This window comes from Aspergillus alliaceus, assembly GCF_009176365.1.
Source record: "Aspergillus alliaceus strain CBS 536.65 unplaced genomic scaffold BDW43scaffold_30, whole genome shotgun sequence".
In the NCBI taxonomy this organism is placed as follows: domain Eukaryota; kingdom Fungi; phylum Ascomycota; class Eurotiomycetes; order Eurotiales; family Aspergillaceae; genus Aspergillus; species Aspergillus alliaceus.
In genome coordinates this window covers 319,159-339,430 of record NW_022474713.1, presented here as the reverse complement: position 1 = coordinate 339,430, position 20,272 = coordinate 319,159, and the positions used below count along the sequence as shown (strand labels likewise).

General features: G+C 46.4%; 5 protein-coding genes across 5 annotated transcripts; 2 read left to right on the top strand and 3 right to left on the bottom strand.

Annotated features, from left to right (window-relative positions):
• Positions 1-2,813: 2,813 nt before the first annotated feature.
• Positions 2,814-3,567, bottom strand: BDW43DRAFT_312458 (TRAPP subunit BET5; the record flags this gene model as incomplete). The annotated part of the gene is made up of 5 exons (XM_032047375.1): positions 2,814-2,831; positions 2,884-2,972; positions 3,032-3,177; positions 3,254-3,467; positions 3,531-3,567. 5 exons carry the CDS (start codon positions 3,565-3,567, stop codon positions 2,814-2,816), a joined length of 504 nt encoding a protein of 167 aa, XP_031898976.1.
• Positions 3,568-4,181: 614 nt separating this feature from the next.
• On the top strand, positions 4,182-7,504 carry BDW43DRAFT_280614 (putative calcium/calmodulin dependent protein kinase). The gene is made up of 6 exons (XM_032042421.1): positions 4,182-4,420; positions 4,534-4,603; positions 4,663-4,812; positions 4,916-5,707; positions 5,771-5,908; positions 5,963-7,504. The coding sequence occupies exons 1-6, from the start codon at positions 4,329-4,331 to the stop codon at positions 6,959-6,961; spliced, it is 2,241 nt and encodes a 746-aa protein (XP_031898975.1). The 5' UTR covers positions 4,182-4,328; the 3' UTR covers positions 6,962-7,504.
• A 687-nt stretch (positions 7,505-8,191) lies between these two features.
• On the bottom strand, positions 8,192-10,123 carry BDW43DRAFT_126834 (putative AT DNA binding protein). The gene is made up of 3 exons (XM_032038134.1): positions 9,530-10,123; positions 9,242-9,356; positions 8,192-9,099 (listed from the first exon to the last, which is right to left on the bottom strand). Exons 1-3 carry the CDS (start codon positions 9,569-9,571, stop codon positions 8,234-8,236), a joined length of 1,023 nt encoding a protein of 340 aa, XP_031898974.1. The 5' UTR covers positions 9,572-10,123; the 3' UTR covers positions 8,192-8,233.
• A 4,485-nt stretch (positions 10,124-14,608) lies between these two features.
• On the top strand, positions 14,609-18,364 carry set2 (SET and WW domain protein). The gene is made up of 4 exons (XM_032038133.1): positions 14,609-15,276; positions 15,528-17,146; positions 17,199-17,279; positions 17,338-18,364. The coding sequence occupies exons 1-4, from the start codon at positions 14,787-14,789 to the stop codon at positions 18,013-18,015; spliced, it is 2,868 nt and encodes a 955-aa protein (XP_031898973.1). The 5' UTR covers positions 14,609-14,786; the 3' UTR covers positions 18,016-18,364.
• On the bottom strand, positions 18,364-19,976 carry BDW43DRAFT_126750 (translation initiation factor 6). Its single transcript, XM_032038132.1, has 5 exons — positions 19,749-19,976; positions 19,533-19,604; positions 19,393-19,479; positions 19,131-19,319; positions 18,364-19,073 (listed from the first exon to the last, which is right to left on the bottom strand). Exons 1-5 carry the CDS (start codon positions 19,781-19,783, stop codon positions 18,713-18,715), a joined length of 744 nt encoding a protein of 247 aa, XP_031898972.1. The 5' UTR covers positions 19,784-19,976; the 3' UTR covers positions 18,364-18,712.
• Between the last annotated feature and the right edge of the window lie 296 nt (positions 19,977-20,272).

Sequence of the window (20,272 nt, the reverse complement as noted above, 5' to 3'; positions counted from 1 at the left end):
GATTACCTATGAGTTGGTCTGATCCCTGATATCTTCCCTAGGTACGAAGTAAGTTCAGCCAATCTAAGTCCATCTTACCGCATATGCACACCGTATTAGATCGAAACTGACTGGATCGCTTAGACTGGTTATGGGTCATAAAGAAAAGAAGGTGGAAAGTAAAACCGCGTTAATCTCGGAAAACGAACCACCCGTTTCCGATGGGTGCGGGTACCCGTTATTATTGTTTTTTTAATGTCTCTTGCTAAGACTATTACTCGATATAGCCCCTACTCCTTGGGGTATTTCACCCAATGGTTCAAGTATAGGTCAGTCGACCAAACCCCAGCTCTTCGGAGTACCTAGGGTCTGGAGTATACTGGTCTGTAACAGGGTCAGATTAAAGGTCAGAAGGAGACTGGCCCAATTCAAAGTGGGCAGGCTTTCATAGGTCACTGCTACTATTCATATTTCACATAAACTTCCATAACCAGTATGTACTATATGCTTGAGTACAGCGTGCTACATATGACTCTGTATGTTCCAAATACATTATTAGTACATACCTGGGTAAAAGGCAGAGCCCGACTATGCTACAGTAGTTACTCCATACTTACTAATGATTAGTATGGATCTAAATTTACGGTACCAAACCTCCAATGTGGAAACAACAACTTTTAGGGTGGTGATAATCTACTCACAACAGGCGATTGGCTCGGGTGAGAGAGTAAGAACAACAAGAAACTTTCCGTGGTACGAAAGCCATTTACTCTCTACATTTTCCCCCCTATCCTCTCCAAGTGGCACTCTTACTACGGTGAACAAAGTGGAGCCTAAGGGCTTGTAGTCTACTCCACGTAGTTTATGGGGGCCGTTAAGCGAATGAACTGCCGCGAGTCAAGGTTCAAGCTTTGTGCATCCATTTGGCCTTCCGGAACAAGATTAAACTGTTTCTGAAACCTAACCCTTTGTGTGTGAGATTGCACGAGCTATTTCTTTTACTAGTTCCAATACATGGGATTCATCAGGTGATGTCCTATATGGTCATATGAATTGATTTGTATACACGCAGTCACTGCTGTGTCCGTTCGCTAGTAATCTTCATATGCGTCTGAAATATATTCTCATATCAAGATAGACATAATCATTGCTTCTGTACCCCGATAGGGACCAACCCACCCCCGCGCTACTGAGTAGTGTAACCTTGGTATGTATCTGGTTGAATTATTTCCCTTATATATATAATTTGTGACTTCCGCCCTACCTATAGTAAGTAGTATAATCAAACTAATCAATATGGCCTCTCTGAGTGTAAGAATGTGTGTGCACTAGGCTACTCACGGGTGGATACATAATCCGCCGTGACCTACCCGTAATTTGCCCTATTCCTAAGGTTTCGACATCTCGATTTGAACCGAAAGGTCCTTGAGTAATTGCTGTCTATTCTTGCGCAAGAATTGATTTGTTTGGGACATACCTTTGAAGGGTTTTCTTGGTACGGGTGAGCTCAGTTCGAACCATTCCTATGTCATGCCTCTGGCTACAAGGTCATGTATTCTTGAAAGGAAGAAATGTGTTTGTAGTAGCCGGTAGGAAGCTCCAAATATTTCCATTGGAATGAAGGGTGTTTTTACCTCGCGAATAAACTATAAACTTGAAGCATCCTTATGACCCGAACGCACAGCTAAGAAACGTCAAGACACACATGGGATTGCATCATTGATCCCTAAAAGCTTATCGAGAACACAATTCGCCCCTTACAAGGGAATGACGGTTGTCTGATGTCAAAAGGTGCGCTTGAAGTGATACTGGGGTACTTAATACGTTCTGATCCCGAGTGATCAAAGTAGCTTTACCCTTGCTCACATTATTTGCTCCTCCATTTTGAAACAATACTGCAATTATGTCGTACCACTACGAAAGAAAAGCCCAAGATCGCTACGAGGCTCAGAACGATCCTTCTCCGGTCTCTAGAACTGTCAAGATAACTCATGCTCTTGAGATACGTCCAGAGCTAAGAAATGCTATCCCTGTTGGTAAGGACGACGAAGATATTGAGGATCCTACAGCCTCCATATTTAAACAGTGATCAGTAGCTTGGTGAGGCCAGAGCTCTCGTTTCAGGATGTCCCATAGGTGGTCTGACACCTCTGCAGCTCAGGATGAACATAAGGCCATCGATATGTCGAACATTCTACGTGGTGATCGCTGCATCATGCAAAGCCTCAGAACATTAACAAGTATAATGAAGGAGCTGATGAGGACAACCTCTCCGATGATGTTCGTTATGGACAGTCGGGAAGATCTGCCACTAGTGGGTTTTTTAAGGTCCCAGATGTAGCTCTAGTAGAGAAAAGAAAAGGGGTTCGGTGAGCCCAGTCGAAATCATGATGAAAGTATCATATTGTACCCTTTTAAGTCGATAAATTATTTTGGGCAGACATTGGCCCATTGAATAATATGTATGTTTTATCAAGTTCCACATGGCTTATTGTTGATCATCACGCTTGACATGTGGCTTGAATCAACAAGTCGGTTTTACCACAGGTGGGATCGATAACACTGTTGCTCCTATTTCGTAGAACATGTTCTCTCCTTTGGGCTCCTAAGATAGTCTGGCCCAAGGGCGACCCTTCCAGGTTGACTGTAGTTCCCGGGTTATGCTACGGCTGTCTATTGCGTCCGCAATGGCAGCGTCTCGGGGCGAAACGAGGCATGTTGGAGAAACTTTGAGTTGGTTGACTCCCGGCAAGTTAAACTCCCACGTCTCTCTGCACCATTGACCTCTTCAAGACCACCTCGGAGTCAGGTGGAGATCCTCATATCAAGAGTGATCAAGACAGGACGCGCGTCTGCTACTACGTCAGTCAATGGTTTTGAGCCGAGCAAGGACGAAAACCATACCACAAATTGTTCCAAAGACTCCTCAAAAAGTTCGTTATTCACACCCACACCGCCTGGGTGCTCAACGGGAGACAGCGGATTTTTGACCACTAAGATATTTTTCAAATTAGTGTCCTCAAGAACAATATCAGTTCGTAAGAATGCGCACCGTATTCAACGTAAAGATTGATGTAGATCTGCTGCAATGCAACTCGCATACTGGGACTCTTGACATCGGTAAGCATTACGAACTTGATGTTGGTAGGGGTCTCGTAATAGTGGAGCTTGTATTGGCTGGTGCGATAGGTAACGAAGCTGGAAAGTGAGATTCGATCGTCAGTATCGGCCCCTTGTGTTCTGAGTTGGCAGTAGCGCAGATGATTGCTCTCACCTATCATCTTCGCCTCCCAATTTGCGGACCATATTTCGTAAGGAGAAGACGGTACCGAAGATCAGCTTAGCATCATCGTCAGTGGTCCGCGCAGATTGGCCCAGCACAGGGGGCAGCGCATTGGCTGTGGTGGACGTCTCCGAAGTCGGACGCGAGGACTTCCCAACAATTGACGGTGGACGGGGGACCCATCGCCGTTTGTATATACATTCCGCTAGGCAAAGGAAATTGGCCGGTCAGTAAGCCCCCTTTTGCTGATGGAGAGGGAGGTTCATACCATGGCGGTCAAAAATGTAGAAGGAGTAGACAACCATGGTGGTGGAGAAGTAGCAAAAGTTTCACTTCTAGAAGTGTTCACAAGATCTGACTTGACAACCTAGGAGGGTCAAAGAACGGAGACTTCGGGAGTAAGAGGGTTGTTATTCGAAGGAATATCTCCAGACACAGTTGAATTAGGCTCGTTTAAGTGGACGGATCGGTATGCTCGTGGCGGTGAGCGATCCTAAATAAGATCCGACGGTTATCGATAAGCAAGATTTACATCCTATTTTGTGCCTGAGGATCCCAACCGGAAATTGTTTTCGTTCCTTTTCTTTTTATAACACTCGATGACTATTAAAGATACCTTCCTCCTTCTGTTCATTTTCCCTCGTCGGTTTTAATTTGTTTGTTTGTTTGTTTGCTCTTTCTTTCTTTTCTTTTCTTTTCTTTTTTTTTTCTTTTTTAAAAAAAAACCGCCCTAGATTTATCTGTGTATATCCCAACTCCATTCTCGAATCGTCTTGCCATCAACGCACTTAGAGCCTGAATTATGGTACCTGTGTTATAGGACCATTACTAACCTCTTTTGACTTCCACCGTTGTTGTGGCTTATCTTTTCCCGTCTCCCTCTCTCCTCCCCCTCCTCTCTCGTGCAGCCCACCTTCTTCCCCACATCTGCGTAGGCACCCGGGTTTCGCATCATTGCTATCTCAAACTTGAGAAATAGAAAGCCCCTCCCCAACTTTAGACTTTTTTTGCCCTCCTGGTATTTTGGGGATATTCCTTGTTGCCATTCCGTTGATCCTCGTATTCAATGGCCAACGAAAATGTCGGCCCCTCCCAGGATGCTGATCAATTTTCTGGTGGTCGCCCGGGGCTTCATCATCCGCGACCAATTCGTTATGCGTAAGCTCCACAGCACTTTGGTCTCCCCTCCCCGTCTTTCTCATGATGAGTTCCTTCTTGATCACCCTTATCATTTGGGTAAATGACTGGGTTGCTAAAAAACACGGCTTCAGTTCTACACCTTCATATGAGAGTCCACGGAGGCATCATCGCCGGAACCCGATAGCTAGACGTCCAGTCAAGGTGGTTCTTCAGAAACTGCACATTTATCGGGTCTAGGAAGCTGACTGGGCTAGCGATAGGAAACGCTGAATGCTCGATCTGAATATACTACTAGCCAGGATGATGGGACCGCTGAGCATAGAATCAACCAATATGTGATCAAACAAGAGATTGGTAGAGGTTCTTTTGGAGCCGTGCATCTTGCTATTGATCAGTTTGGAAACGAATACGTAAGGGCTCCCCTCGATCTTTGAACCCTACTTGAAGAATTATTTTATCTTGGCACAAGAAGGACAAGCAAACGCCTAGCTAACAACTCGTTTACTGGATCAGGCTGTCAAGGAATTCTCCAAGGCACGGCTAAGGAAGCGCGCCCAGTCTCACTTGTTACGCAGGCCTCGGGGTCCTAAACGCCCGTCAGATGGCTTCAATTCTCCACTTCACCGTCGTTCACTGGAAGATGCAGATCAGAAAGGCAACGCTCTTTACCTTATCAAAGAAGAAATAGCTATCATGAAGAAACTACATCATCACAATTTGGTGTCTTTGACTGAGGTCTTGGATGATCCGACGGAGGATTCTCTATACATGGTCATGGAGATGTGTAAGAAAGGGGTAGTTATGAAAGTTGGACTTGAAGAAAGAGCCGACCCCTACGATGACGAACTCTGCCGCTGTTGGTTTCGCGATCTTATCTTGGGAATAGAATATCTGCACGCCCAGGGCATTGTACATCGTGATATCAAACCGGATAACTGCCTCATAACGAGCGACGACGTTCTCAAGGTAGTGGACTTTGGAGTGTCGGAGATGTTTGAGAAAGACTCAGACATGTTCACGGCAAAATCAGCTGGTTCACCTGCTTTCCTTCCGCCAGAGCTGTGCGTTGTCAAACACGGAGATGTCTCGGGAAAAGCAGCCGACATATGGTCTATGGGAGTTACATTGTACTGTCTGCGGTACGGCAGATTGCCCTTCGAGAAGCAGAGCATTTTTGAGCTCTACGAGGCCATCAAGACTGACCCAGTGGTATGCGAGGGAGAAAACGACGAAAACTTCAAGGACTTGATGTCGCGAATTCTAGAGAAAGATCCGACTAAAAGGATACAAATGAGTGAATTGCGAGTAAGTGAGATAGATGGAACATCACCATCATGATAGAATATCGCTTATAGAAAAAAATTTCAGGAGCACCCCTGGGTGACAAGGAGCGGTCTGGACCCTCTATTGCCAGAGAGCGAGAATACAGCGGAAATCATTGGGCTTCCGACCGAAGAGGAAATGAATTCAGCTATCACAAAGACTATCGGTCATGTCCTAGCTGTAGTAAGCATTGTACCAATTCTATCCGTGGTGAGGCAAGCTAACGGAAAGTTTCAGATGAAAGCTGTGAAGAATTTTAAGAGATTGATTGACCCTTCTAAGGTAGATCAGCCTATGCAGAGTATTCTTGGGCAGGAGTATGAGACGCACTTTGTTCAACCTCCCCTTGAGATGGACCCAGAAGAAAGTTTCGCAGCTGAGAATGTTCCACATCCCAACAAAAGCCAGAGCTTGAACACATACAATAGAAGTGCCCGGCAACGCGATGATGTTCTCAAAGGGTATCATTTGCATCACGAAGAACCACTTTCGCAGCCATTAGACAACACTGGCTCCAATATCTCTGGGAAGCAAGATCTTGTGACACACAGCAGCAGTAAGCATACTGCAAGCATTAGACCCGAGAGAAGAGACTCGGGATTCATACGTAGCGGCAAACTACTCAGAGAATCTGTCGATGACCCACAAACGATAAACACGCCCGGGTCTTCATCACCTCAAGTGCCACTGTCGCGGACTAGTTCTGTTCTTACCAAACGCAGCATTGAGGGAACGCGAGGACATGCACGGGATCCATTGGAAGAAGAGTTCCCGTTCTTATGTATTGGACCTTCTACTTATACCGGCTCACCTCCCACGGATACTGGTGACTCCAGCATGGATTACATCTTTGATGAACCGGATACCTTGTTATCTGCCGAGCCTTCTGAAATTGACCGGTACCCTATTGTGAGCGAATCACCAGGTGCAGCTGAATTTGATATCTACGAGACCGCCTATCGGCAGGAAATTGAGCGTATCCGAGCCCGCAGTCTCCCTCGTCAGGGTACTACGCCAAAGGTGTATTTAACTCGTCGCGTGGATGGAAAAGATGATGTGATGAAACTAGTAGAAGAAAAAATCCCCGGAACTGTTCCAGATATTGGCAGAAGACTTGCAAAACCATCGAGTCCGAGTCTAACTTCCGCCGTGAGCGCTATACGAGCTCAATTGGAGCTTAAGAGGCAGCAACAGAGGCATGACATAGCGGCTATAACCCCCGAGAATCAAGAATAGCCCCTGGTCATTTGGCTGCCCGCTTCATTAACAACGCCCATAAAACATTATCGCATACTTAGATACTTTCAACTGGCCCCGAGGCTCCCTTATTAGAGCACCCCTATACAAGTTAGTCTTTATCTAATAGTTACGAAAACAGGTCCTTGAAGCACAGTGAACCTCCGTTGTAAGAATTGAACGGTTCACGGGGCCCTTTTCAGACGGAAGGGGAAATCTCAATGCGGCTGTTTCCCCACCCTAAACCCCATTCCCCTCTGATATTTGCATATTGGTGAATATGTATTGCTACATATTTTCTAGTGATAACAGATGTACGTCTGTGCCATACGCACTTGTTACATTGAAGGGTGGTCTTAAGACGCAAAGTTTCGGTCGGTGCCTTTGGAGTCACTCAACTATGACTGTGGTTGTGCAGCCCACAATGCCATGCAATGTGTATACAATATGTATGGTCATGCACTATTTACCTGTAGATATGGAATGAGTATCTTCTCAACCTATAAGACGCCAAATCTGTACGTATATAGGCCTATATCATCGTAGATAGTAACTGTACATAACAGGACATTAATATTCGAAATCTGCCAGCCATTTCCAGGAAGTGAGAGAAAAAGATTCCATAAAAACAAAGAGACCTATAGTGCCCCTTTCAAGATGTTCGGTTGAACTAAAAGCCTTCCATGTGTCGCAAAACGGGGCGGAGAGATATAATTTACTGTACTAGAAAGCGAAAACACAAAGAACGATAAATAGGGAAGCAAAAGAGCAAACATCGCTATGCGGTATGGCATTATATTCATGTCAACTCAGTTCGTCATGGAGCATCAGCATACAGATCGAACGTAACAGGAGAAAAAGGAAGGATTCAGCTCTGACTTCATCTGTGACGGCTGTATATTTGCCCTGTACTTTTAGTAGTCCACTGAACCAGAACTTGCATACAGGACATGTCAGGGTTTGTCAAGATCATTGGATAGACCCAAATCGTTGGGCTTACCAACTTAAATATAACGATAAAGAGATGGGGCTGTCCAAAGAAGGAGCGAGAGTGTTCTTTAATTTGCCCACATTATTTGTAGCAGAAAGTAGAAAGATATGCGAGAAAGAAAGAAAGCATGTGTTGAGGTGCGTGTCGCTCGTAGCTTTCGATTTGTACCTATCCAAATCAATGCTATCTATATCATGATCGACAGTATAGATCGTACGTCGTGTTTTAATGGCATTTCGAATTAGCAAACTTATACGGTGGGGACACCGAATTATTCGAGGTCATTCGACTCGTTTCTCGACCGAGTGCAGAGGTAGTTCCGGGTTTTGGATGGATGGTTCATCTGGACGAGGATGGAGGAGAGGTCTTCGGCTACTATCACCGAAGGATATCCGATCTGGTGGGGGTGCCTCAAATGACCGCTCCCCAGATCCCATGCGCGTGATTGTCTCCCTGTGGCCTAAATGAAGTGTATGTGGGGAGGGTAACGCCTGTCTCAGTTCCGATGGTCGCGGAAGGTCCCTCATAGTCGGCCTTATGTCACGGTGGGGGGCATCCCTTATCCTCTCATCTTCACGAGGCCCGGAAGGCAGTGGGGGCCTTCCGGGAGGGGGTGCGTATTGCAGTTCAGATTGTGGTATATTCGACTGCATGCTACCACTAGTTTGAGGGATAAAAGAGGGTGCCAGGGGTTCAACGCTCGAAGGACTGGTTGGTGTCGAAGGGGCTTTCATTTTGTTGGAGCTGGCTCGTCTAGGAGGTGGGTATGTTTCTCCGCGAGCCTCAGCGGCCGCTTTTCGCCTCTCTGATTCGGCTTTGCTTGGTCGACCACGTTTTCGTGGTGGTTCACCGCGGGTGGGAATGCTCTCCGAACCCGGGGACAACAAGGCTGATGCGCCACTCTCGCTGCTGAACGAGGCTGTACTGGCCGTTGGGCGGGGCTGAATCGCACGCGGGGCCAACATTGGCTTGTCAGAGGGGAAAAGGAGCCGCTTTCGGGTTTGACTGTTGTCAAGCGCAATAGCCGTGGGGGCTGATGATTCATGGCGCGGAGGATGGAAGGATGTAAAGCCTGGGTTGACAGGCATTGGAACATGTTGTGGACACATACTGTAAAATGCCAGCTGACAAGAGTTTAGGGAACGGCCTGGGAGGACAGATTAGCAATCTGGGTTAGAAATGATCCCTCTTTGCGGGATGGTCCGTTTTCTATATCGGTAAGGCGTGAGTCTCCTAAACCCAAGTTGCAGAAAAGCGGAGGACAAGTGAAAGGTGCCGGCAGTCTGTACCTGGAGGAAGCGGGATATCCGCCCAGCTTGGGGTAATATTGAAATCCCGGATCATCTTGACCAGATGACTGGAAGGGACTCCGGCCTTCTTCAGTATTTCGGTAAGCAGAGTGTACTACATCCCGGGATATTCTCCGTCAGCCAACGATCTGTACATTTAACAACCCATGGGGCATTCTGATGTCCATCGGTTTGAAACGAAACCAATGGAAATTGGAGGGAACCCCCCCCTCCCCCGTAAGATCAAGATAAAGACGGCAAGTAAAGATGAAAAACACATATTCTTACCTTCTCCTCCTCGGTCCATGGTCTTTCTGGTAAATTCGACATATCCAGCGGACCATGGAAGCAAATACAGCTGGCTTCCGTCACAGCAGAGATCCTCGGACAAGCAAACCAGAAGGAGAAGAGGAGGAACAACAACAACAACAAGGAAAGTTGTAACGAATGTATACAGAGTAAGACGCGTCACGCGACTACGCTGCAGGGCATAGAAAGCAAAACAAACGCCAACTAAGGTAAATGACCACAGTGCCTCCCAAGCGGATTGATGCGTCTACTCAATGTATAAACACGTGGTAGCCCAGAGAGCAATCAGAAAGAAATTAGTGATGCAACGAGTGACAGAAAGGAAATAAATACAAGTCACAGCTGTATAATGAACAGTGAATGAGAGGAAGGATTGATGATAACGCACAATAATCGGACAGCAGGCATTGAATGATGGGCTAACATTCACAAGGAATTAAATTCATCAGAGGTCTTCACCTAAGGCACTGGATAGTAGTGTAAATAAAGGGAAGAGGCTCTAGAGCAAACCTCCAAGAAAGTAGAAGCAGGAGGATCATCGATATGTTACTTTTATGCCGCAGTCACGTCGTTGCAGGGAAAGTTTAGGAAAGCCAAACGCAAAGAGAGAAAAAAACATGGAAACAAAGTGGATAAAGGCTCTGATTGAGCGGAGACGAGGGAACGTTGTCCGTGACAAGAGATACTAGAGAGGATTCTCTCCTAAGGGTAAAAAATAGAAGGAAAAGAAAAAAGAAAAAGAAAAAAAAGCCCGTTTCAACAATGCATACTGCCACCAAGCTCGGAGAGAATTGACAAGTCTGTGGTCTAGGAGGGAAGAAAGGGATACCAGAGGGAGTCAATGCAGTAGCCAAGTAACACTCTATCTCTCCTCAGGAACGTTTCTGAGCCAAACGGACTTTTAATTCGGGATTGCACAGGACAGAGTTGATGCCGCAAGTATGCGTCCGTTTAGTCTGAGGGAAACTGCAGGGACGTTCCTCCTTAGTGTCCCTACTAGAAGAAGAAAAGAGAGAAAGGATGGAGCCACAGAGCAAAAGAACTAGTGGCAGCAAAATCAACCAAGCCCAAGGTGGGATAGGCTGAAATCTACCAAGATGAAAAGTGTGTTTCAAAAATGACGGTTTCAGATGGTTCCAAACGTTGGTATCTTTCGCCACGGGGAGGGAAGGATCCGAAAGAAAGAGATCAACCTACCTCCTGTGGAGGGGCACATTAGTCCTGGATTATCCGAGAGAGGATCAGACTGGAGGGCTGCGAAAACGGAGAGAGACTAACTATGCATAAAGCTGCGAGGCGATGGACGGAGAGGGAATAAACCAATGCAGCAGCAGTAGTGTTGAAGCTACTGTTGTGCTCCCTAATTACGGAGTCCATAAGAGAAAAGTATTTTTTCTTTTCTTGTTTTAGGTTCTATCTAGAAAACAAGATAAAAAAAATTGGTTGGGTGTGAGGGAACAGAAGTAAAAAAAGGAACAACGGCCTAGCCATACCATGAGGATTGACTCTTCTTTGCGGTCCAACATGAGAAAAAATAAATAAATAAAGGACCCTTCCGCGCGGGAAGTAAGTAATATACTAAACTATCTCGAGCGCTAGCCGACTAGGAATGATAGGTCGATAATGGCGCCCCAAGATGTTGGGTCAACAGACTAAAGCCGACAGGTTGCTCAAAAGTCAGAGCTGAAGCTTGAGGGGAGGGCAGTTTCGGGGGTATACAGAGTAGGTCCCGGTGCAAGTAGTGCGGTCGATCCCATCTTCGTGTACTTACGGTAGACATAGAATTAAAGAAAATTTTTTCTCTTCTTTGTATTTATTCGTTACAGAGTACTTATTGTTATTGTTATCGTAATTATCATTATTATTAGTATTATTATTATTTAGCAAAGACATGCATTGGCCCTATCGAAGATAGCGGGAATGCACCTCGCAATGACTGGCAGACAGTTGATAGCAACGAAGATGGTTAGTTGATAACCGCAGAGTGGGGTGGAAGGCTCCGCAATTAGACGCAACTGCAAAATTCCTGGAGGCTGGATCAATAGATGCTTCCCATTACTAAAGAAGGCGATGGAACGATGACTGCAAGGACAACCCCAGCATGAATCTGAACGCTCTGGTCACAGGTAGCTTGTTGTTTGTCTTTTTCTTTTCTTTTGTTGGGGAGTGAGATGTGAGGCATGAGCTATCTATGATGTGTTGAAGTAAAAATACAAGCCTTATAAGATCGTGATATCAAAGTAAGCAACTTGAAACCGAAATGGCGAATGTAGTAGAAAGACCAAGATTTTGGGAATTGTTCTTCAGAGTGACAGGCGGAGGAGCCGCCAGCAACCATGACCCCACCAGCAGGAGAAAATGCGTGTAGATGAAACAACCGGATTCTTCATCCACAGGACAGGAAACCTAATGCTACCAGCGCGCTTGTGAACCTCCACTAGTACGACGTTGTCGTTTTAGTGGTAGTGAACCTCCCCGTATTGCCGCCGATTTTCATTTGACTGATCGTTGCGTTATTAGCAGCCGATTGTATATTGGGTCAATCCTGTACATACCTACTGTACCTAGTTGATCGATACAGTACATACATGAGAACCATCGGCATGCAGGGAGAAGCAGCGCCCCGCCGGCTTGAATCAACTGTCAGATAGTCGTATTATAGTCTTACATTCGACAGCCTGTTTCTCACGTCCAATCCGTCTAACAACTTTTCTTCGTCTCCAGAGCACATATGAAGTGAGTATGCAAGCGCAGACACACAAGCAGAACATTGAAGTCAAATCAATTAACAGGTTTGTTTAAGATGACATTTCCTTTTTCTTCTTCTTTCTCTTCTCTTCCGCTGGTAACGTGGTATCCAATAATGAACTTCTGCAACAAAGATGGTGTATTTGAGTTCCAGAACAAGTTCGCCTGTCATAGATATTAAAAAGTATTCCATAGATAAGTCTCGGTGACTTTCTGGCAAAGCGGAATGGTCTCTAGGCCCCACCTCTCAGGTACCCGGCGCGCTTGTACCGAAGTCTGGTACGGTACGGTCCACCATACTCGGGGATTAGGGTACCAGTAAGTAGTTACCTGGTTCTCGGTACCACTCTACTTGAATGATTGATTGGCATTAATTAGGATGAAAATTGCGCGATACCTCAGAAGAGACACAATAGGATCCCGATCAAGAAATAACCATTTCAACGTACATATATCATCCTCGGTCAAACACTGATTAATACCCGTAATTGTATGTATGTATGTATATACTGTACACAATAGTACATACGTACCTACGGAGAAAAGTTCTGCTTAGCCTTCCCCCCATTCTCCACTGTCATTGGGGCGAAATGAAAGTATTTTATCATCCGTACCATTCAGGCTATGATTGCCGTATTATCTCCCAGGTTCTCACCTTTTTCTTGTTCCTTTCTTTTTAGGGGGATTTTAGTACCTACGGTGTATCTCTTTCAGCTTTGCTGCCGCGCTTACCCGTTCTCTAGTTCCTTTCTCCCCCCTCCGATGTTTTGTGTGTCTTCAAATACATGAAAATCCACGGAGTAGTGAAGAAAGGAAGGGGGCAACAACACCTGTTCATGCACGGGATCTCACCCGGTCTCCATTATGCACGAATCAATCCTCATGACAAATGATCATAAATACCATCCACAATACTCCGTACGCATGTACCAATAATTTTCTGTCGTGGAATTGTTCGCTTAATTACTGTACATGCCGGCCAACAATGCACCTCCGACTCCCATTTTGCGATAGCCTCACCCAATCGCTACGCGCCCCGAAATCACCCCCATTGGGAAGAATAGGAAAATACCAAGGTTTCAACCCCGCCCCTCTTCATGGCGTGTCATACTAAACACAATTATGTTTTATCCAAAAGTTTGTCCTTGCAGATCCCTCCGGTCTCCGATATCGTGCGCTCCCCTCCCGAGCTAGATCATATATCTACATGGGCAAGGGACTAGACCGGTTTATATTGGAGCTTCCAAAGCCCGCGGATTTGTATTGGATTTTTGACGGCACCAAATCTCGCTCGAGGACAAGTACGAGTAGTGGAAGCAACCCTCGGAAAGTACTTGTCCTCCCCTTTCCTATCCCATAATTAACTGCAGTATCCAGGGACTGGTAGAATTTTAACATAACACACAAACATGGCTTATATTCATCGCATATTGCTGCTTGATCAGCTTAGTGAGATGAATATTAGCCCCTTCTCTCTCTCTCTCTCTCTCCCTCTCTCCCTTTTATCTTTTTCTTGGGGGGGCTCCTAGAGTCCGTGGAGTAGTTACCCTGTCTTTATCTCCCTACGAGGAAATGGCTGTCACTACGCTTCCACTTACCCTATAGTATTAATCTTTTCCTAGCCGTCCCACAGAAGCTTACAGGGTAAATAATCATCTGGCCGCTTAAGGGTGGATACTCGTCAATGCTACTTCACACAAAAGCCTATGCCTTGCAGATGATAGATCGAGATTCCAAGTTCGTGACCAAGCCAAAACAACACGAAGAGCGGATAGGTATAGAATAGGCGAAGGAGGAAGAGGAAGAAGGGAGGTTCTCCAAGTACAGGGGCAGGATCGTGAAAGAGCCACAAGGTTATTGGTGGTATCACTCTTCTGCATCACCATCATTGCGAAGCGCGTCGACGGGTCGGGAGTGTTTTGGCAGATCAACAAAGTTTCTCGCAAGGCACCCTACTCGATCGCTGTTACTTTAGAAGCTGTTTCGCTCTATTCAATTCTTCAACTAGGTTCCTCGTCGGCTTGAGGCTCAATCCGAGAGTTGGTGGATGAGAAATGTGAAATTCAAACAGCAGGCATAAAATTAGCTAGGAAGAGGTTAAGAGTGAATGGATCAATGAAAAGAATTTAGGAAAGAATATTCGCTATCTTTCTTCCCCTCGTTCTGAGATTAGAAGTGTAATAATCCGTTGATTTAATCTTTTCCTTTCTTTTATTATATATATTTTTCTGAATGTTTCTTGGCACCCGCGGGAGAAGGGAAAAAAAAAGGTGACTTCGACTTGACTTCTGGTTCACTCGAGTATTCCATTTTCTCTCCCCTCATCGCTTCGCTTTCCCTCGTCTTCTTTTCTCTTTCCTCCCTTCCCATCGCGACACTGCATCCTATCTTCCACCCATTTGCCATTACGACACAGACGCTATCCTTACCTTCCCCAGCGCATTTCTCTTGCTAGCTCCGGTAGCTGGCGCGCGTCGTCCGTGTCGTCATGTCCCCTCATGACTATGCGGACCGTCAGTCAGAATCCGTAGCAGATGCGGTTACCGCGATGAAGCTGGAGCCCGACAGAGCCACTGATGCCCCCTTTTCAAACGACGGAAGTGCCTTACTTAAGGATGAGCCCAACGGGGGGTCCCGTTCGCCTTCTACAATTGCTCAGAATAATGATGCTACGGTCAAGTCACGGTCATCATCCCGGACCCCTATCAAAAAGGAAGAGGAGACAGATCATGCCGCAAATGTGGAGGGGAAAGTTGGAGGTGGCATCACTGTCAAACAGGAGCCTGGGCAGCCTCCTAAATTGACTCGTAGCTCCTCCCAGAAGGTTGTCGCGCGGCCGCCGCAGCTTTTCTCGCATCTCCCAGATAGCACGGCCGAGGCCCAGGCGTCTTTTGAGCTGATGGACACTTGCACCTACGCTAACAAATACATGGGATATACTGAACATGCGATGGAGTGTGATTGTGCTGAAGAATGGGGTGAGCTACAGTTTTGCTTTCTTCATTCCATTTTCCTTCTCCCCCTTTTTTTCCCGGACTTTCTTTGTATGCATGTCACCTCATCCCGGAAATCTCAACAGCACGTTGTTAAGAATGCCAGTCGTCTATTGCGCTTTTGATTCCCCATTCCAAGTTGTATCACACTGTGCCTTGAATTTGAATTACATAAATCCTCCCCCCTTTCTCCCACAGACATTTATATTTGGATCCTATTCTAACGCACGAATTAGAACCGTCTGTCTCCAAAAATCTGGCATGCGGAGAGGACTCCGACTGTATCAACCGCGCAACCAAGATTGAGTGTGTAGGCGATTGTGGATGTGGAGTGGATTGCCAAAATCAACGATTCCAACGCAAGAAGTACGCGCAGGTAGCCGTGATAAAAACAGAAAAGAAAGGGTTCGGTCTCCGTGCCGAGGCCAACTTGCGACCGCATCAGTTTATCTATGAGTATGTGGGTGAAGTTATCAACGAAGGCCAGTTTCGACGGCGCATGAGGCAGTACGATGAAGAGGGAATCAAGCATTTCTATTTCATGTCGCTCAGCAAAGGTGAATTTGTCGATGCGACCAAAAGGGGTAACCTGGGCCGGTTCTGTAACCACTCATGCAACCCAAACTGCTATGTCGACAAGTGGGTCGTCGGGGAGAAGCTCCGCATGGGTATCTTTGCCGAACGGGATATTCAAGCCGGCGAGGAGTTAGTTTTTAACTACAATGTCGATCGCTATGGAGCAGACCCTCAACCTTGCTACTGCGGAGAACCAATCTGTACGGGGTTCATTGGTGGGAGAACCCAGACAGAGCGTGCCACGAAGCTGTCCAATGCTACGATTGAAGCTCTGGGAATTGAGGATGCAGACGGTTGGGATACGGCGGTGGCAAAGCGACCACGCAAGAAGAAGATGGGTGAGGATGACGAAGAATATGTGGATAGCGTGCAACCAAAGTCTTTGGAAGAGAACGGTGTCACCAAGGTTATGGCGGCTCTAATGCAGTGCCAGGAGAAATGGATTGCGGTTAAGCTTCTGGGGCGAATTCAACGCTGTGATGATGAGCGTGTTCGGAACCGTGTGGTGAAGATGCATGGATATCAGATACTCAATTCACAGCTTACTATGTGGAAGGATGATTTCAACGTTGTTCTGCAGATTTTGGATATTCTGGATAAATTCCCACGCCTCACGCGGAATAAAATTATTGACTCAAAGATAGAGACTACTATCAAGCCACTGACAAGCTGTGGAGATAAGCGTGTCGAGAAGAAGGCCACTACTCTTCTGCAAGTCTGGTCGACCCTGGAGGTGGGCTATCGGATTCCCCGCATGAAGAGGGATCCGAACGCCACCACACAAGCTGTCAATCAATTCGAACGACGGGAAACCACTCGGGATCAGCGACGGCGGTCAAAGTCACGCAGTCGGTCAAGGTCGCGATCAATTGAGGCTCCCCGGGGACCTGCAGCTCAGTCTCGGGGGGGTTACGGACAAAGAAACCCTCATCATCACGGACCAAGGTCCTTTCGTCGTCAGTTCAATCCACTTCCGGCAGGATGGTTCGCCGCCGAATCAAATGGCAGGACATACTATTACTCAGCTCGTGGGGATACCACATGGACCAGACCAATTAAGCCGGCACCTCAACTTCCTCCGCCTCCAAAGGAGTCGAGAGACAAAGCACTGCAAGACATCATCGATGGCATCATGAATGCCAAGGAGAACACGCCTAAGGAGAAGGGGGGGTCGCCTGGTACGCCACAGGTATCTAAACCAATTCCCGATAAAAAAGAGGCACAGGAGAAGTGGAGGAGCTACAGTGAGGAGAAACAAAAGAAGGTCTACGAAAATACGGTGAGTGTCGATTGGTGTTGAAGATTGAACTGGAAGGCTAACTTTGCGTCAGTTATTTCCACACATAAAATATGTAGTAGATAAATTCAAGCACAAGCTCCCAAAAGATGATCTGAAGCGCTATGCCAAGGATGTAAGTTCCTTGTTTGCCTAGAGTACACAGCACACATGCTGACCTTACTGCCGAATAGGTGGCAAAGAAACTGGTCAACTCGGACTTCAAAAATAGCCGAGTCGAGGACCCTACTAAGATCAGCGAAAAGCAGCAGAAGAAAGTCAAAAAATACTGCAAAGAGTTTTTTGACAAAGCCGTTGCGAAGCATCGAGCTCACGAGCAGCGGAAAACGGATAAGCAAGCCAAGGGCATGGACTCGAAGACAGAAACACCCCAAGCTCCCAGTGATGATGAAGAAGAAGAAGCGCTAGATGTGAAGATGTCGGACGATGAGGGAGATAAGGTCGATGAGAATGGCACGCGCCTGATTGCAGAAGAACTTCGAGGAGGTGTAAAACGGAAGAGAGAAGATGGTACTGCAGGAGATTCTAACATGGGCGAGTACATTTCTTCAAAGAGACCAAGATCCTCAACTCCGCCACCTCCGCCGCCGCCGCCTCCAATGAGTCCTGGAGATGATCCACAAAACGTCGATAATGCAAAGAGAATACAAAGTGATGAGATTGATGACAAGAGCGAAAACAACGAATTCACTCCACCACCCCCACCTCCTCCGCCTCCGCCAGACGATGAGAACTCTTGCAACCCGTCGGGATTGATTCATGCCGTAGATCAATCCTCATCTAAAGTTGAGTATATCACCGATGTGAACAATCTCAAACCATCTCAACCTGAGATTGAAGGAAAGGTATGAATCGTCTTACTGGGAATACTTTAATATTCTTACCAATATTTCTGGACTGGTGTTTTACGGAGTCTGATCCGTTACATCTTTTGAAAGCTACGCCCAGGTATCAGGTTCTTCTTTTCTATCTCTCCATTTACCCCACTTCCTACCTCTATCTACCGTCTAAGTCTTTTTACTTACACTTTCCCCGCTTACTTTGTTTTATATTTATCCATTCAATACCCCTCATACCCGCTAAGTGTGGTTGCATACTTGCCAAGATGCCAGCAAAAAGAGCATACTGGAACACAGGAATGAGACAAATCAACTCCCTGAATTTGTATAACTAGTCGACTTTCACCTATGCCTTTATCCCTTCTTTCTTCTTTTCTCAGGGTAGTCACGTGCGTTGGGTTGGATTTGGTAGGTAGACATATCTACCATTTATATAGCCGGATTCCACTGTTCATTTCAGGCGAAATGAACCAATTCTCACTCCATATCAACAGCTTCTAGATAATATAGTGCCTAGATTGATAACGGTCAAGACACCAAGTGTAGTACCAGATCACTATTGGGTCATTATTGACCATCTCCTATGTTCAAAATGTAGTCAAGAATCAGAGACAGACCGAAGGAGTCACGCCATGTTGCAAGCAAGCCAGCCTGCGTGCGCACACTCAACCACGGCCAATTCGAATAAATCAGTTCCGAATGATAACATCTAATAGAAACTCTCCACGATACTCTCCTTGTTAGCATTACCCATACCAACACCGCGAGGGCCCATCTCTCCCAACCGGAACACGCTCTCAATAACGCTCAATTCAGTCGCTGTCGTATCCAGTCCCGTTACAGCCAACCAGTCGTTGACAACCATACCGGCTCCAACAACAGCACTACCACGGTTAACACTACCAGCGACGAGGGGCACCTGGAGTAGCGAGGAAAGCTCGTCCTGATCGCGGATGGAGGTCTTGGGGTGAACGATACCGCCTTGATTAGAAAGAGCCATGTAGGAGCCCGTCAAGACGTTGTCCGCAATAGTTTGTCGGAAGACTTCAACGCCAAGAACGTCAGCGATTCTAGTGGAGCTCATCAGCTTTTATACTTTGTACCAATATAATGTCAAGGGACGGTACATTTCTTCCGTTTCACGCTCTAGATCCGGATGTATCAAGGCTACATGGTCATTACAGCAAATGACATTTCCCAACGCCGAGAGACGTTCTTCTATCCGTTGAATCCTGACCGAGTCTGGAAGTGTATTCCGTAGATGTTGCAATTCTTGGTCTGTGGTGGTAGTGGGGACCAGAAGGCCTTTGCGGTTACTGTTTCACGCGTGAGTTTGATTTCACCATCGCATGATTTAGAGCAGTGATATGGTGGTTTTGGAAGACATACCCCGCTGTTAGACGGCCAACAATTCTAGTTCCAGCAATAGTAGCGTGGCAGATAGGAATGACATCTTGGAGTTCGGCCTCAAATACACTGCGGAAGTCAGTTACCTGATGTCATGGTAACCTGTGTACAGCCGAACATACCTGTAGAAGTTCTCGGAGGCTCCAATTGCGACAATCGCATATGAATTAGTAAGACGAGAGAAGACACCAACACTAAGTAGATAGTATCACGGTTAGTTCATGTAATGTACATAGTGGGAGTTGGGAGGCAGCGGGGGTTTTTTTTATCCCTCCCCCTCTGCTTTCTCTCCCATCCACCTATCCGAAGGGGAAAGCTAGAAAGTGCGTCCCACTTACTCGTTGGAGTTCTCGAATTGTGCGCGTACCGCCATAATTCAGATTTCTCTTTTGTGTTCAAGTTTGGAGGAAATTATGATTTACTCGTGGGAGGCGACTGGAGCAGAGAGAAGAGGGGGGAATCTGTGAGGTGGGGGTGATGTGAAGTTAAAGCTGTCGTGTGATGGAGAACCGTGCAAGTGAAACCCTTGACCGTTGCACAGATTGACGGGAGAAAGTCGACTGATATAAGAGAGAGTCAATCTAGCAGAAAAGATCAATGCAAAAAGCAGCCTCAAGCCCCGCCCGCGGGACTAGACCCAATCGGGGGGGAAGTCGAGGAGTCATCCGAGAGGAGTCATCATTATTCATTCTGATACACAGTGGGTCTTCCACTTCCAATTGATTAATTATAGATCGTTAGATCGTTAGATCTTAGTCATCGATACCAGCAAATTCAAAGGGAAATGAAAAGAAAAGAAAAGCTAAGAAGTGGAATGGGATTGCTGAGGGTCGTGAAAGGCATCCAATTCGTGTATTAATAC

Coding starts and splice junctions, on each gene's coding strand:
- BDW43DRAFT_280614 (XM_032042421.1), top strand. CDS start 4,329: ATGGCCAACGAAAATGTCGGCCCCTCCCAGGATGCTGATCAATTTTCT. Junction 4,421..4,533: donor CCGCGACCAATTCGTTATGC/GTAAGCTCCACA, acceptor ACACGGCTTCAG/TTCTACACCTTCATATGAGA. Junction 5,909..5,962: donor TCGGTCATGTCCTAGCTGTA/GTAAGCATTGTA, acceptor GGAAAGTTTCAG/ATGAAAGCTGTGAAGAATTT.
- BDW43DRAFT_126834 (XM_032038134.1), bottom strand. CDS start 9,571: ATGTCGAATTTACCAGAAAGACCATGGACCGAGGAGGAGAAG. Junction 9,357..9,529: donor CATGGACCGAGGAGGAGAAG/GTAAGAATATGT, acceptor CCCGGGATGTAG/TACACTCTGCTTACCGAAAT. Junction 9,100..9,241: donor GGATATCCCGCTTCCTCCAG/GTACAGACTGCC, acceptor CTGTCCTCCCAG/GCCGTTCCCTAAACTCTTGT.
- set2 (XM_032038133.1), top strand. CDS start 14,787: ATGTCCCCTCATGACTATGCGGACCGTCAGTCAGAATCCGTAGCAGAT. Junction 17,147..17,198: donor AGAAGGTCTACGAAAATACG/GTGAGTGTCGAT, acceptor ACTTTGCGTCAG/TTATTTCCACACATAAAATA. Junction 17,280..17,337: donor TGAAGCGCTATGCCAAGGAT/GTAAGTTCCTTG, acceptor ACTGCCGAATAG/GTGGCAAAGAAACTGGTCAA.
- BDW43DRAFT_126750 (XM_032038132.1), bottom strand. CDS start 19,783: ATGGCGGTACGCGCACAATTCGAGAACTCCAACGA. Junction 19,480..19,532: donor GCCTCCGAGAACTTCTACAG/GTATGTTCGGCT, acceptor TGACTTCCGCAG/TGTATTTGAGGCCGAACTCC. Junction 19,074..19,130: donor GAGCGTGAAACGGAAGAAAT/GTACCGTCCCTT, acceptor GAGCTCCACTAG/AATCGCTGACGTTCTTGGCG.